General features: G+C 41.1%; 1 protein-coding gene across 2 annotated transcripts; it reads right to left on the bottom strand.

The window, feature by feature from the left end:
- Positions 1-1,004: 1,004 nt before the first annotated feature.
- On the bottom strand, positions 1,005-16,042 carry BAG4 (BAG cochaperone 4; the record flags this gene model as incomplete). Of its 2 annotated transcripts, XM_080928802.1 has the most annotated exons (5): positions 1,005-2,071; positions 2,955-3,206; positions 5,016-5,273; positions 8,829-8,933; positions 15,770-16,042. In XM_080928802.1, the coding sequence occupies 5 exons, from the start codon at positions 16,040-16,042 to the stop codon at positions 1,586-1,588; spliced, it is 1,374 nt and encodes a 457-aa protein (XP_080784928.1). In that variant the 3' UTR covers positions 1,005-1,585. The 2 variants fall into 2 exon arrangements, with proteins under 2 accessions (XP_080784928.1, XP_080784929.1); XM_080928803.1 differs by lacking the exon at positions 8,829-8,933.
- Positions 16,043-16,111: the final 69 nt, after the last annotated feature.

Here is a 16,111-nt window from a genome sequence, read left to right as displayed (position 1 = left end):
GGCTGACCTTGAATTTATTATGTAGCTGAGGATGATCTTAAAACTTGCAGTGTTCCTGGGTCACCTCCCAAATGCTGGGACAGGTGTGTATCCCTCTAGGTAGTTTATATAATACTGGGGATTTAGCCCAGGACTTCATGAATGTTAGGCAAAAACTCTACTGAGCCACATCTCCAGCCTCTAGACCATATTTTTACTACGTTTCTTCTTATGTTGGCATTTGTTTGATTCTTGTGTAGAAGGATGGCCATAGGTCTAGTATGACTTAACATAAAGGCCCACTAGCCTAGAAAAAAGCATCACCTTGGTATTTTAATAAGAAACTGCCTTTGCTGCAAAAGTGGATAGTGTATGCTAGATCTCACTTTAGGTTTTAACGGTAAATTGTTAACTTGTCTCTGTATAATAACATACATGGATAGCCAAGACAGGCCCCTTTTCTTAAACTTGGCTCTAAATTGTTATTAATAATAAATAATATCTTTCTTATGAAACAGGCAATTCTATGCAATTTATCCTACTAAATAAAGACCAAATTTAAATTAAAAGAAAATAATGAATTTTCCACTTCAGCTATGGCTGACTCATTCCCTGAGTGTGAATCTTCTTTTCCTTCTATCAACTATAAACTGAGCTCAGATCTGTCCCACAGATCTACAGAATGGAGAATGGTGTTATTAAATCATAGTTGCTACTTTTTTGCAGTCACTATGCACACTAACTGTGGCATTTAAGTTTCCATGTTTTTATCATAAGGCTCTTTATAGAAATAGCAATAGCCAAAAGATATTTTTCTTAAAAAAGCAATTTCAAAGTGGATCTTTATCCAAATACAACAAAGCAAAGAATGCCCACCAACACTGTCATTCTTATGTTAATGTAATTTTCAGAGTGACCTTCCTGTCATGAAGAGCACAAGTGGGAAGAACGTAAGGAAACATGCTGCACAGAAAGGGAGACAAATGACTTGAGCCCACTACACACTGAGATATATTCAAGTGGTAAAAGGATATGAATTCATTCAGAGCTGCTCATCTATCTGGCTGCCAATATTTGATTATATTAAACATACCACTACAAAAGGTACGAAGAAGTAGAATAGTATTACATTTGTGACCTGCAGTAAGAAAACAGAACAGAAGTCCAAGAGTCTAAGCTATAATATACACATGAAGTATATGCAGTCACAATGCACAAAAATGGGACAGTCCAGATGCTTACAAAACAGCCTGTTTGCCTCAGGTTTTTGACAACCTGTTACATACATAAAGTCCATCTCCCTTCTGTGATCTGATAAGCAGCAGCCTCCAGACACCGTGGGTTTCTTAAGAAGGTAGGTCTACTTGGCAATCCTGATAGTTCCAGTTTCCCATTATGTTCAGTCATCTGAACACTGAAAAGAATCTTGTCGCTGCTGCTCTTCTATTCCTCTGCAGGCTTTTCCAGTTTTTTTCCATTCAAGTTTTAGGTCAGTTGGAATGTGTTGCTTCTTGTCACAACAGGCATTTCAAAAAATGGGAACTAACCAAATTAAACAGTTCTTTGGCCAAATCAGCAACAGGCTTCCCCTGCATTTCAAATTATTTCATAATCCCTTTTTTTCTAATTTTTCCAGTATGGCCTGGATCTTACAAACAGCTTCTTTCCTGGCCTGACGAACAGAGTCCTGGCCCCCAGTTTCCACAGAATCCAGTTCTAACAGTTCCTTTGTCAGCATTTCCTCCAGAAGCCAATATGCTTTATCTGTCTTTTTTCCTACAAATTCTTCTACTTCTTGCTCAAGATACTGGACCTTCTCCAGCACATGTATGATTTTTTTAATACTTGGAGGAGTGCCTTCACCTGAAGAGAAACACTCTTCAGGGAGATTATTACTTGGAACCTGGCTGCTGGAATGTTCACTGCTGGCACTACCATACAACTGAGGCTCAGCACTATATTGGACTTGAGAATCCAAAAGGTCTGCACTATCATTGTTCATTGCTCCCGGAGATTCATATTGATGGACGCTGCAAGGAAAGCCGTGCCGGTTCACGCTTTGCCCCGATTGGCTGAAGGAGTACGAGGAGTCCTTGGAGTGAGAAGACAGAAAGAAGAAAAGTTGTTTTCATGGAAAGCTGTCAACATCAGAAATGTTAGTACACATCCTTTACCAACCAGGAAAGTACTTGAAAAGATTCCCAAAAACTGGCTCCTGAGTAACCATCAGATGTCAACACTGTTGTAGATAGAGGGAAAGCCCTTTCAAGCGAGAGGCACAGAATTTGTGTGATGGTTGGGATCTACCTCAGTGTAAGTCATTCCTGTGAACACTCTCCAACCAATCTTACTACTCACCATTGATCAGTGACTTAATCATTAGTTTCTCTCAAATCGTAAACGCTTGCAGAGCATAGGAAAAGCAGAAAGTGGCCTATATAAAGCCAACATGCAAGCCAGTGTGTGCTACTTCACTTGGTTTTCCCTCCTGCTGCATGTCCTGAGGCTGTAAAATACATCTCTCAATTCTATTTAATATTCAGATGGTATCACAGCAAACAAGAGGCATTTTCCTGTCTTTTTTAAAAAAAGATATGGTGCTGGAAAGATGGCCAGCAGGTAAGAGCTTTGGCTACTCTCCCAGGGACCCAGATTTGATTCTCAGTGCTACAAGACAGCTCATAATTATCTGTAACTCTAGTTCCAGGGGATCTGGCCTGCAAGGGCACCAAGCACACATGTGGTCCATAGACATATAGGCAGCCAGTATATCCATACACATAAAAAGTGATGAAAAAGTACAAAAAAGATAGGAACCTTAAAAAGAAATCCCCAAATAATATTGTTTATAAGAAAAAAACTAAGCTAGGGTAGTAGCCACCAACTGTTTTGCATTTAACTGACTAATCCAGAAGTGTCACCTTGTGTCCTCTTAAATGCCTAGAGATCAGAACTGCATTTGGAAGGCCTCCTACCTGAGGTTGTTGGGGTGGAGGGGAAGGAGGTGGCTGAGGAGAACTGTTGCCGGGCCATGGTGAAGCACTTTCAGTCATGTACAGGTTCCCAGAGGGGGCTGAGGGTGCAGCTGAAGGCCAGGGATAACGGGCTCCCATCCCGTAAGCACTAGAAGCCCATGCATCATCTTGTGGTCGTCCAGTTGCTCCTGATTGTGGCACAGTGCGGTTGCCATCTCCATACGGGTAATGGGGCAAGGTCATTCCAGGGTTCTAGATCGAGAGAAACAAATATGCTGGTATGCTGGTTGGTCACTACTTAAAAAAAACCAAAGCTTAAACATAATAAAAATAGCACAGATAGGTCCAGACCTGCTAGTAACTCATTAATCAGTTACCAAAAATTCTCCACACCTGAGAAAACCTGGCTTCCAAAACACAAAGAACAGAGTTGGTGAAAGACTCATGAATTAGTCTTTAAATTCACTGAATGAAGCATTTATTTTCCAACAACACTACAGATAACTGAATCCACACACTATATATATGAAGACAGTAGAAGTGATCTCAAAACAAACAGTAATAAGCTTGGCATACTCACAGCATATTAATGAACACCTAACAGCATTAGAAAAGATTAAGTTAGGGAAACTTTCAAGCAACAACAAAAGACGTATTATAAAAATCTTGTGGGGGCTGGAGAAACGTGTCAGTGGTTAAGAGTACATACTGCTCTTCTAGAGGATCCAAGTCCTACATACCACATCAGGTGGTTCCCAAACCCGTCACAGCAGTTCCAGAAGTGCTCACACTTGTGGCTTTTGTGTGGCTCACACCTTCATTCATGTACATGAGCACACAGCCACAAGAGTACACATAGAATTAAAAATAAAAAAAAATAAGAGAGAACAAAAGAGGAGCCAGGTGTGGCAGCATATGTCCCTACTTCCAGCACGCAGGAGGAAGGGTAGGCAATTTGCTTCGAGGCCAACTAGATCTGTATAGGGAGTTCCAGGTGTCCAGGGCTATATACTGAGACCTGGTCTCAAAGAAGAAGAAGAAAAAAAAAAAAAAACCCACAGAAAAAAAATTATAAATTATGGGCTGGAGAGATGGCTCAGTGGGTAAAGGCACTTGCTGTGCAAGTCTTGGGACCTGAGTTTGATCTCTGGAACCCACAAAAAGTGAAAAGAGAAAACACACTCCACAAAGTTGTCCTCAGACCTCTACACATGGGTTGTGGTACATGTGTGTCATCCCTCACAACTCTAATCATGCACACAAACAATAAATAGCTTAGAATTTAAAAAGAGTTATAATTATGACATTTTAAGGTCTCTTAAGCCAAATCCATTTATGTAGAGAGCTTTTGGGGTCCCTTGGCAAGAATTTGATATTGGGCCAGGACAGGGAAGTAAGCCCAGGCAGGAATATGATTTTAGGCTAGAACAAAGAGGTAGGCTTCAGGCAAGAGTATGACTTTGGGTTAGGATGGAGAAGTAGCTTCAGGTAACTTTGTCACTCTGATAAGTCCTTAGAAACAGTGATCTCAGGACTTTGGTTATGGCCCTGCCTGTTCCTTGACTTTTGTGTTCACTGTCTTGTTGGTTCCTTAACCTAGAACTGACCTTATTACTTGCATGTAATAAAAATAGTATAAAAGCAGATTGGGAAAAAATAAACCTACCTCAGGTTCAGAACCAGCTGGAGTCATGCTATACTGTTGTCTGTCTTTTCTTTTTAGTCCTTGCTCCTGCCCTGGAAAACCTGTTGACTGACTGAGCTGGCTTGGTCACATTTAGGCTTCAATATAAAAGAAACCCCATTCCTTCATTTGTCAAATAATCTCTGAATATCTACAGCATTTTCTTTTCTGTTTTGTTTTTGAGACAAGGTCACACTATATAGTGTTGAATGGTCATGAACTCAAAGGGCTTCACTTGCCTCTCCCTCATGAAAACTGGGTTAAAGGTGTACACAGTATGTGTGGCTCTAGTTGTCTTCTTACACAGCATCAGTATAAATGGGTAATTTAAAATCCAGGAAATAAGAGTCATTTTTCCCTCATGGGAAACTGTTTACCTGTGAAGCAGGATAGCCTGGAACCTGACCCCTCAAAGGAGGCGCTTCTGTCGGACAGTCCTGCTGGGAATACACCCAACGAGACACTGGAGTTGGGCTGTTACCAGGTGAACGGTAAGTACTTGGAACTTCTGTGGAGTAATTGCTTTGAGTATAGCCAGGTACGTAGTAAGCCCCAGAATAAGAAGCAGTACTTGCTGCTCCAGGGCCCGGAGGGTAAGGTGGACCATATGCTCCATTTGCATAAGAATTCAGACTCTGGAGAAAAAAAGCGGCAATCAGTGAGGAAAAGATGAATGAGCAGAAGGGATACAGTGCCTTCAAAGTTCAACCTTGAAAACTTTAGGAAGTAAACTAAACTGTAACTGACAAACTGGCTATTTAAGCAGTCTATGAGGTGTTCTTTCTCTTCTCTATTCTCTATAATCAGGCTGAGACTGTCAGTTATAGTACGTCAATGGAAGACTACACCGTGATGACAGATAAAACAGTGTCTAAGCATAGAGCTTGTGCCCACAGGAGGCAACTCTAGGGATCCTGGGAAACAAGATAGAGGGGGAAAAAATCAGAAACTATTACTTTAAAACATTTTCTATTATTTTTGACTGTGATGTGTGTGTGTGTGTGTGTGTGTGTGTGTGTGTGTGTGTGTGTGTGTGTGTGTGATGTGAGTATGTGTATGATGCAGAGGATACATATGTCACAGCATGCTTGTGGAAGTCAGAGGACAACCTAGAGAGAGAGAGTCCTTGTCTTTCACTTGCCTTTGACACAGGACCTCTTATTTAGTTTTAAATTCCAGGCTAGGGAATACAGACACATGGGCTGCATTCAGACCTTATGTGGTTCTGGAAATCCAAACTCAGGTCATCATGTTTGCATGGAAGGCACTTTGTCCACTAAACTATTTGCCTAGTTTAGTTTTTAAAATACTAAACACACAGAATCATGTTTTCTTGTAACTGTTACTCCCAGCAGGATATACCAGGAAGAATTTCAAGCTTGTAGCTAGTAGTCTACACAGAGACCCTATTTGAGGGAAGGGAGGAACCCTAATTGTGTGTACACACCTGTAATCTAGCACTAAGGAAGATGAGGCAGGAAGATTATGAGGCAGAAGACCTTGGCCTATATTAGCAGGACCTGTTTTAGAAACAAATCACAGAAACAAAATATGCCTTAAGAAGTACCTTAAACAAGACTTATGCCTCTTAAGCCTCCCAAAAGTCGCACCAACTGGGAACCAATTGTTCAGATGTCAGGATCTATGGGGACAATCTCATTTAAACTACCACAATATGGTAGGGTTTTTTGTTTTGTTGTTCTTAAATACACATACTTAAAAGTTTATTTAAAAGAGACAAAACTACACTATTTGATATTTGTTTCAAAACACTCCAAAGATAAATAGATCAAGATCAAGAACTGAGACTTGTTGAAGCTGAGAGGAATATTTGTTTCTACCTTTGTTTAAAATTTTCCTTAATATGAAAGAAAATGAGGAAGAAGCTGGGTGTGTGTGTCCTTAATATGAAAGAAAATGAGGAAGAAGCTGGGTGTCACAGGCCCTTAATTCCAGCACTCAAAAGCTTGAGAGCTATGGGGGTGAGAACAAAGAAGTTCCTGTCATCGAGTGTGTAAATCGCACATGACAGGCAAACAGAAATGTGCAATGGGGCAGTAGATAGCTCAATGGGTAAAAGTGCTTGTTTTGCAAGCCTAATGACGTGAGCTTAATCCCTTGATCCAGTGAAAAGAGCTTCTAAAAAATGCTCTTCTGACTTACACAAGTGCACTATGGCACACTTCAACTACCAAAGCACACACTCACACAGACAGAACACTAAACACTGAAAAACTCAGTCACATTAGGATGGCACAAACAAGTTATTTTCATTCTTTGCTGATTTTTCAGTGTTATGTCTGTCTATATAAGGGTCTTACTCTTAAGTTCTCTGTGAAGCTTCTGCTAGTGCTGAACTTGTGATTCACCTCAGCTCTGCCTCTCCATCTTTTTTTTTTTTTTTCTTTCTTTTTCCAAACAGGGTTTTAATGTGTGACCCTGACTGTCCTGGAACTCACTCTATAAACCATACTGGCCTCAAACTCAAGAGATCTGCCTGCCTCTGCCTCCCAAGTGCTGGAATTAAAGATGTGCCACCATGCCCAGCTTCCAGATATTTAAAACACTTACATTAATTAATTTACATTTTTAAAAGCTTTATTATATATTACAGAATTAGAAAATTTCACAAAGTAACTGTTTGGAACTATAAATAATTTAAAAAGGAATATAATAATCGGTTCATTAAAGAACACTGTGGCTGCTGCTAGAATTTTTCCCTAAAACTATAAATTTCTGAGTTCAGCAGAATACTGATAGATTCATTCCTTCCTTCCTTTCTTTCTTTCTTTTAAATTTATCTTTTTGGTTCTTTCAGACAGGGTTTCTCTGTGTAGCCCTGGCTGTCTGGGAACTTGTTCTGTAGAGAATCTGGGAAGAAAGGAATAAGTCACCACAGTCCTGACAGTTTTCTTAAGCTATGATTATGACTTTGACCTATTTTTTCTTCAGTATCTCAGGAACCATTAAATAAATGTGTGACTAGCCCATATCTGCATTTGGAACCTCAGAACTTCTGGGTCTTTGTTAATAGCTACAATTATCTTGTTGTCCTTCATCCCAAAACAAATACTGAATGGCTCCAGATACCTGACACAATTAAAGCACTGGCGCTACTACTTTTCCTGGCTGACCAATTGCATGTCGTTAGAACAAAGCCAGCACTAATAAGCCAGCCACAGTATGTAGCTAATCTGCCAGTCATCTACAACGTAAATCTTCTCTTCTAAATGGACCCCATTTCCACCACTTCAGCTCCAGTTAGTTCTGGCTGACCACTTTTCCTCCATTTCTAGTCAAGCCATTCTGATCATCCTGCTAGCAAAGAAGATGGTGCTTTTTCTGAGCCACACTACCTCCACTTGCTGCTGTGGCCTCAAAACATGGTCCCTGAAGAGAAATCGTTGTTTTGTTATCACATTGTCCATAAAATTATTTCCTGCAGAGATAGTTCTCATAAACATGTCATGTGACTTGATCTCAATAAGAAATTGGGGGGGGGCTGGAGAGATTACTCAGCAGTTAAGAGCACTAACTGCTCTTCCAGAGGTCCTGAGTTCAAATCCCAGCAACCACATGGTGGCTCACAACCATCTGTAATGGGATCTGATGCCCTCTTCTGGTGTATCTGAAGACAGCTACAGTGTACTCACATACACTAAATAAATAAATCTTTAAAAATACTTTTTTTAATAAAAAGAGAGAAAATGTCATGAAATCCATTGTCATATACTTAATATATGCCAATAATTGTTTTAATTGAAGCTTGCCAGAGTGCTTACCTAGTGTTCAAGAAGCCCTGAATGAGATCCCTAACACTGAACAAAACTGGTGTGGTAAGAGGCCTATAAACCTAGCACTTAAGAGGGTCAAGGGTCAAGACATTCAAGGCCATTCTGTGCTATATATAAAACTGTCTTAAAAAAAAAAAAAAGAAAGAAAGAAAGAAAGCTGAGGTAATTACAGCACTCAAGAGAAGTAAGTGTCTGTGAATTCAAATCCAGTCTGATCTACAGAGTGAATTCCTGGACAACCAGGACATAGAAACAAAAAACAACGACAAAGAAAGGAAAGAAAAAGGGAAATAAAGAAAAGGAGATGAGGGGAGGGAAAGGGAGGGGAGGGAAAGGGAGGGGAGGGGAGGGGAGGGGAGGGGAGGAGAGGAGAGATCTGCCCATTATCAACCATACCTGGCATTGTAACTCTGGCCTCACAGAGTATGTGCTTGGGTATGGAGCCCTTGGCCTCACAGAATTCCAGTAGTTAGAGTTATAGCCAGGATATGGTGGCTGTTCCTAAGGAAAAAAGGGAAACAAGTTAAATCACATTTTTCCTGCTGTTGATACTTTCTTTTGCAACAGAGTTTCCCTACATACACCAAGTAGCCTGAAATTTACTACACCACCAAGGCCTCAAACTTACAACCCTCTTCTTGCCTCTGCCTTCTAGCACTAGATTTACAGAGAGCATTAACAGGTCCAATTCTCTCTTAATACCAGTTAAACAGCAAAACAAGCAAAACATGAGGCAAGCTTAGGAGAATCAAAAAGACAAAAAAGGAGCTCTAGTACAGCAGCATTATAATCATTATTTAAGAAGAGGAATATCAAAGTAAACCACTGGTCTTATGCATTATATGGCACACCACTTGAAGTGATAATAAAAATGATTCTACCTCAATGGGACCAGTCAAACCACAGACAGTAGTTTGCCTTTCTCCACTTCAGTCACCACCACTCATCAGTACACTTTGATTATACAAAATTTGAAAACTTGAAATCCAAAATGCTCTAATTCTGGACATCCAGAGCTTTGATATGACATCCCAAGAGGAAAAAAATCATACTTGATCTGATCTGATGAGCTGCAGTCAAAATATGGTAATGGGTGTGTGGCTCCATGGCACAGCACTTGACTAAGCACATTAGTGGCTCTGGGTTTCATCCCCAGCAAAGCAAAACAAACAAAATGCAGAAACATTAAAATGCTGTACAGTTACTCTCAAAGTCACATGTAAAAGTTATACATAAATAATTGTCATGTTTAGATTCAGGAGCTGCCTTCACAATGTTTTATGCTTTCAAAAGTCTGAGGGCTGGAGAGATGGCTTAGTGGTTAAGAGCACTGACTGTTCTTCTAGAGGTCCTGAGTTCAATTCCCAGCAACCACATGGTGGCTCATAACTATCTGTAATGGGAGCTGATGCCCTCTTCTGGTGTCTGGTGTGTCTAAAAACAGCTACAGTGTACTTATATATATAATATATATAATAATAAATAAACCTTTAAAAAATCTGAAACCTGAAATACTTTCAAATATGAAATATTTACCCTGTTTAACTAGTACAAAATAAGTTACTCATCACTATTTAGAATTATATTAACTTTGGAACATAAAACTATTACTACACAAGTACTTTTTTTTTTTTTTTTTGGTATTCCTACCCCAAGCCTTCTGTTTATATATAGTATCATCTTTACAGGCTCTGTCTTCAAACAGTGCACTAAGGCACTAACTCTTATAAAAGTCCTCCAAACCAATTCTTAAACTTTTCTGTGTAGCTGAACACACGATCTTCTTATTCTTCTGAAAGGTGAGCTATTTTGCTTTGAACTTGCAGTTTAAGTGCACTTTTGGCTCATAGCAAACCACTTCTATTTCCTTTATGTAGATGGTTTTATGGTTTATTGTTTTGCTGGATTAAACCTAGAGCAACTGTATATCTACACTCTCTACCAAGAAGACAGGCGCTGAAGCTGACTGTCCTAGCTGTGGTAAACCCAAGCCTAAATCTTCAGTCTCGCCAGGTGAATCCTTAAGGTTCCATTTAAACCAGGACCTTCCACAGTATTCATTTCCTCTTACAATCCTTGCTTTTCCTTCATCAGTCAAAATCACTTCACAAAAAAAAAAAAAAAAAAAAAAAAAAAAAAAAAAAAAAAAAAACAAACACTGAAATGCAGTCATTAGCTGTGTAGAGGAAATGCAAGCAGCTCTCTAGCTTTTTTTGTTTAGTTTGGATTTTTTTTTCTCCATACTGGAGATTAAACCCAGAGTTTGTGATGCTAGGCAAGTGTCCTACCAGTGTGGCACATACCTAGGTATTTGCTGTTTTGAGACAGGGTTTTATGGAGTTGCCAGTCTGGCCTGAGATTTTCTATCCTCCTGTAATCTACCTCAAAAGTTGGGATTTCTGGCCTGTGCCAAGCACTTCACCTGTTTCCACTTTACACTGTTACCTTAGGCTCCGGTGGCGCTCAGCACTGTAACAATTACAGTCAGTAGGCTCACAGTCTCACTTTTCATGACAATCTTACTTTTTGTCACCTCAAATCTCTTAAGTACTTTTAATTACGGTTGCTCAAATGATCATGGATGAGGGTTTATTTACAGGAGCACCGACAACATAACAGTGGCTATATCATCGAAGATCACCTCCAACCCCATCCCCAGCAATTATTAACTGTCATTCTCCTCTGGAAGGGGGAGTGCCTTGTCAGCCACTCTCTACCAACTTCTGTTTATGGCCTATAAATCCTCAGAAAGGTGGGGCCTAATGAGCCTCTCTTCTATCAATGATGGAATGCTGCTGAGCCCAGTGGTGTGTAGGTCTTAAACAGGTAATCACAGCAGCTACGACTTCAATGCAACCATCATGTCATGCCCAGAAGACAGTCTTTCATAACACCCTTCTCCTTCCTCTGGCTCTTAGTCTTTCCACTCCCACTTCCATAACCTTCTTTGATCCTTGAAGGGAATAAAATGCATGACTTCTTTAGGGCTCAGCATTCAACAGGACAGTAACCAGTTTTGAGTAGGAGCATTATTAGTACCATCCACTACAATACACACACACACAACTACCCTACCAAAAAACCCTTGACCAAACCTGAGAACAGCACTAATCTATGAACATAGACATAATTAGAAGGAAGATCTTTGGTAGGCACAATTTGCCGATTTAGCAAAACAACAGTAGTAGTAGTTTCCCCATCAGGGTCTATAACCTCCCCAGCCAAAGGGTTCTGAACAGGCTTACAGTACTAGGCATGAATTCTCTCCTGCAGAGTGGGACTCAAACACAAAGTGTTCAGGAACTCTATAGCATTCATGCCACCCCACCACAGAGGTAGGCAGGCACATCTTGCCAGGCAAGTTAGTGGTTTAGCATGAATCCACTGTTAGAACCTAGGTTACAATATTAAGGCCTAGGTTAACAGTTACCTGGCTAGCCTGCCATTTGTAAGGAAACCTCATATGTTTCTGCTGTTCCTAGGAAACTTTTAATGCCGAGTTGACTGCATATTCTGTTATGTTCTGTGCCCCTGGAAACCAATCACAATAGAAATCAGTACAACTGTTTTGTAGTTACCCATAAGCTTGGACCTGAAACAACCGCCCACAGCACTTCTTGCACCTATGTGCTTGCCTTTTAAAGATAAGCTGCCCCAGGGATGGACCCCAACATAAGAGAAACAGCTGAAGCAATTTAAAAAACTATTTGGAATAAGACTTCCGTTTTGAGTAGTGGTTGAGTAAAATTTAAATTCCCAAGACTTCCTGGGAACTGACATCCTACTTGGCAGAAAGAGACATGTATCTGGGTAACTGACATCCTGGTTGTCAAGACAAGACATGAATATTAGACAAGTCCCATCCTGGTAGACAAGTTAAGACAAAGCAAGTCCCCTGCCACAGTTGAATACCCCCAACCAATGAAAAGAGGATAAATGTACAATAAAGACTTAGTCCTAAGGAAACCCTCCATCTCTAAATCCTGATTGGTGGAATAACTTGGCACAGATGTTTATGGATTTGGGGCTTAAAAAAACCTGCAGAATCTAACTCGGAGTCATGGCTCGATTCCCGAATTTGGACCATGGCCCTGGTTGACCAGTCCTGGGATGTATGCTCAATAAACTATCCCTGTCGTGGGGTTTGTAAGGCCATTCTTGGACACCAACATCCATATCTAGTTAGGACTGTTCACAAACTTTTTTCCTCAAGCAGCCTTCACAGCAACTCCAGGCACTGTGAAAATCAGCCAGAGAGAAAGCTTCCAGCTCAGTTTCACTTTGATTTCTCTATGTCCTACAAAGAAAGTATGTGGTGTCTTCAACAATGAGATTTTACCACCCAGTTCTGGTGGCTGATCAAGAACAGTGGCAATAGGATAAAAATATTATCCTATCCTACAGACAGTTGAGAGCTGCCATGTGGATGCTGAATTGAACCCAGGTCCTCTGGAAGAGCAACCATTGAGCCATCTCTCCAGCCTTGGACATTCTCTTTTTAAAAAAAAAAAAAAAAAAAAAAAAAGATGAAAGTGGTAGATCTCCAATCTTACACCGTGTCATTTAAACATATTAATTTTGTTTGGTTGTTTTGTGGGTTTTTGTTGTTTTGGAAACAGTTTCTCTATGAAGCCTGGCTATCCTGGGAACTTGCTCTGTAGAACAGACTGGCCTTGAATTCAGAGATCCATCCACCTCTGCCTCCCAAACGCTGAGATTAAAGACGAGTACTACCACCACCAGCTGTTTTAAATACATTAATTTAAAACCCAGGAAGGGTGGGGCTAACCTATAATCTCAGCATTTGAGAGATAGAGGCAAGAAGCTGAAAAAGTCAAGATCGTCCATGGCTGCATAGTTTGTTCAAGGCCAGCCTAAAATACAAGAGACCCTATCTTAGAAAAATTAATAGTCAAGTCTTAGTTGTATGGGAACATACCTGTGTGGGATGCACATGCATAGAGAGGCCTGAGGCTGATTCCTTCCATAGCTCTTCTACATCACTCCAAGACATGGTCTCTCAGTCAAACCCAGAGCTCTCCCACACAGCCAGCTAGCTAGTCTTGCTAGCCAGCTAGCTCTGGGGATCCTTCTCAACCTTCTAAAAATGAAATTACAGGTGAACCATCCCAGCCACCCGACATTTATGTGGGTTCTAGGGACGCAAAGCCCAAGTCTGTATACTTGCAAGGTGTGCCGTCTCCTTATTTTAAAACTTCACAGATAAGTAGTATAAAATTTAGTAAAAATCAATAAAGCTAAGATTGTGGATTTTTAAAAAAATGTACATCTATGATAACATGCATAGGCAAAGGCAGAAGCAGAGGCAGGTGGATCTCTGTGAGTTGGAAGTCAGCCTGCTCTACAGATGGTGTTCCAGAACAGCTAGGACTACACAGAGAAACCCAGTCTTGAAACAACAAAATTTACAGATGTCCATTATATATTTCCAGTTTATTTCAAACTACTCTAGCCCTATAACCTACCCTATATCCACAGCTCTACTCCAACTCTTTACGTGATGCTGAACTTGAACTTTTGTAAGTCTTTCCCTAACAAGACAAACTTTTAGTTTAATAATATAGCAAACTCGATAGAAGCCAGTTTAAAGCTCCACTCCTTTTTCTCATCAACTCAACTTTAATTTGGGTACTTAAGGGCTGAGTCCTTCATTCCTAGATCCTGTGATTAAAGTAGATCATCGGCCTACTTATTCCATCCTTCTTCCTGAATCAGCACAGTACATAGGGATCCTTCTTTCCCAGCTAACTTCTGAATGATACATGGTTTTCTTCTTATACAATTTATAGAGAAACAATTTAGCCTACTCTTTTAAAATGTACAGTTCAGTGGTTTTTAGGATACTCAGAGTTATGAAACCACCCTCACCAACTTCAGAACATTGTATCACCTCAAAGCCCAGGTTTTCAATACTTCCTTCCAGCCCCCAACCCAGCAGCCCACCCATGTTTCTGTCTAGAGGAATTACTTACTATGGGGCACCACATATAAATGGAATCACACAATATGAAATGCAATCTTTGTGACTGACTACATCCACCAAGCATGATCTATTCAAGGTTCACTCCTTGTTGAAACAAATATGAGAGTTTGTGTGTGTGTGTGTGTGTGTGTGTGTGTGTGTGTGTGTGTGAAGGATGGAATTCATACCTTTCTAGATGTTGTTCTAAAATGTAAGCCATGTTTGTTAATCCAGCAATCAGCTGATAACTAACTATACAAGTTATTTCCAATTTCTGGCCATTATCATTAATGATGCTAAAAAGATGTATTAAATCTTATGTGGACATGTTTTTTTGCTGTTCTTTTTTCGAGACAGGGTTTCACCATGTTGCCCTGGCTGTACTGGAACTCATTATGTCTATGTGGACTAGGCTGGCTGGTCTGCCAGTCTCCAGGGTGCTGGGATTAAATGCTCACACCACTCCCTTGTTTTGCATTTCTTGCATATATTTACATATATTTACAAGTAGATCTGCTAGATCATAAATTCTCTGTCAGAAGTTTTAGGAACGACCAGCTATTTTCTGAAGCACTGTACTATTTTACAATCCCATCATGGGTGTGTGAGTTTTATAATTAATTTTCAGCAAATAAGAATGTTATGAAGGCCAAAAGATGCGTGCCACCATCCTAGAATGATTGCCCCATACAAGGAGAAAACAGAAATACATTTTTGGCATGCATGCATGCAATAAAACATTACAGGTCCAAACAGACTAAGCAAGTTGATCTCTCAGTGCCTTCTTCATTCAAAAACTGGGAAGCATTAATAACACCTGTCTTGTAGTCTTGTGATGATTAAATAGAACATAAAGGTACTTTACAACATTGATTACTCCTGAGTCAATTCCAGGCAGAGCTTCAGTGATAAGGAACTAAATCATCAGCCCGCCCCGTTCCGATCCCTTCGCCGCGGGAGGGGCTGCTGAGTAAGGACTGGGGCTGCAGCTCCCCTAGCCACGCAGGATAAATTGTTACAGCCCAATCACGCTAACCTACGCTCTGGGGAGAGACATCCTGCAGCTTGCTACTAAGCTTAGGAAGTCAGCGCAGAATAATTTTTTCTGTTTTTTTTTTTTTTTTTTTCCTTTTCGTGGTAACAGGCACACTTATGATGGCTGAAGTAAAAACGAAGGGACAAACGGAACCCAAGCACCCATCCCCTCACATCTCCAGTCCTCGTCTGTGCACCCTTCCCAGAAGAACAAATCAGAAACCCGAGTCGTAACAAACCCTAAGTAAAAAGCCCCTAATGTCCTCACCTCCGCCCAAGACTTCCCTACCGGAGCCCCGGAAAAGACTTCGAAGCTTACCTGGTGGCCTCCTCCGGCTCTGCTCGGTTCTGCCCAGGCTCCTCCAGAGGGGTAGTAGCCATCGCCACCTGCGCCTTCTCCCGGCCAGGTGGTCTCGGCCGGGGCGCCCCCGCGCCCTCGCCAGGAAACCGGAGGCTGCGGAGGCTCCTGGCGAAGCGGAGGGTATAAAGGCGGAGGTACGTGCACCGGGACATCGCCACCCCCGGGCCCATAGTAGCGGCCATACGAAGGGCCGTCACTGGGGCCATAGCCCGAGCGCCTCAGGGCCGACATGGGCTTGCTGCCGCGAAGCGCTTCCCGCCCCCCACGGTCGTCCCATTGCGCAGGCGCTTGCGGGCGACA

Source organism: Micromys minutus (genome assembly GCF_963924665.1).
Source record: "Micromys minutus genome assembly, chromosome: 14".
NCBI lineage: Eukaryota > Metazoa > Chordata > Mammalia > Rodentia > Muridae > Micromys > Micromys minutus.
The sequence above is the reverse complement of the archived record's forward strand: the minus strand, read 5'-3'. Positions and strand labels throughout refer to the sequence as shown.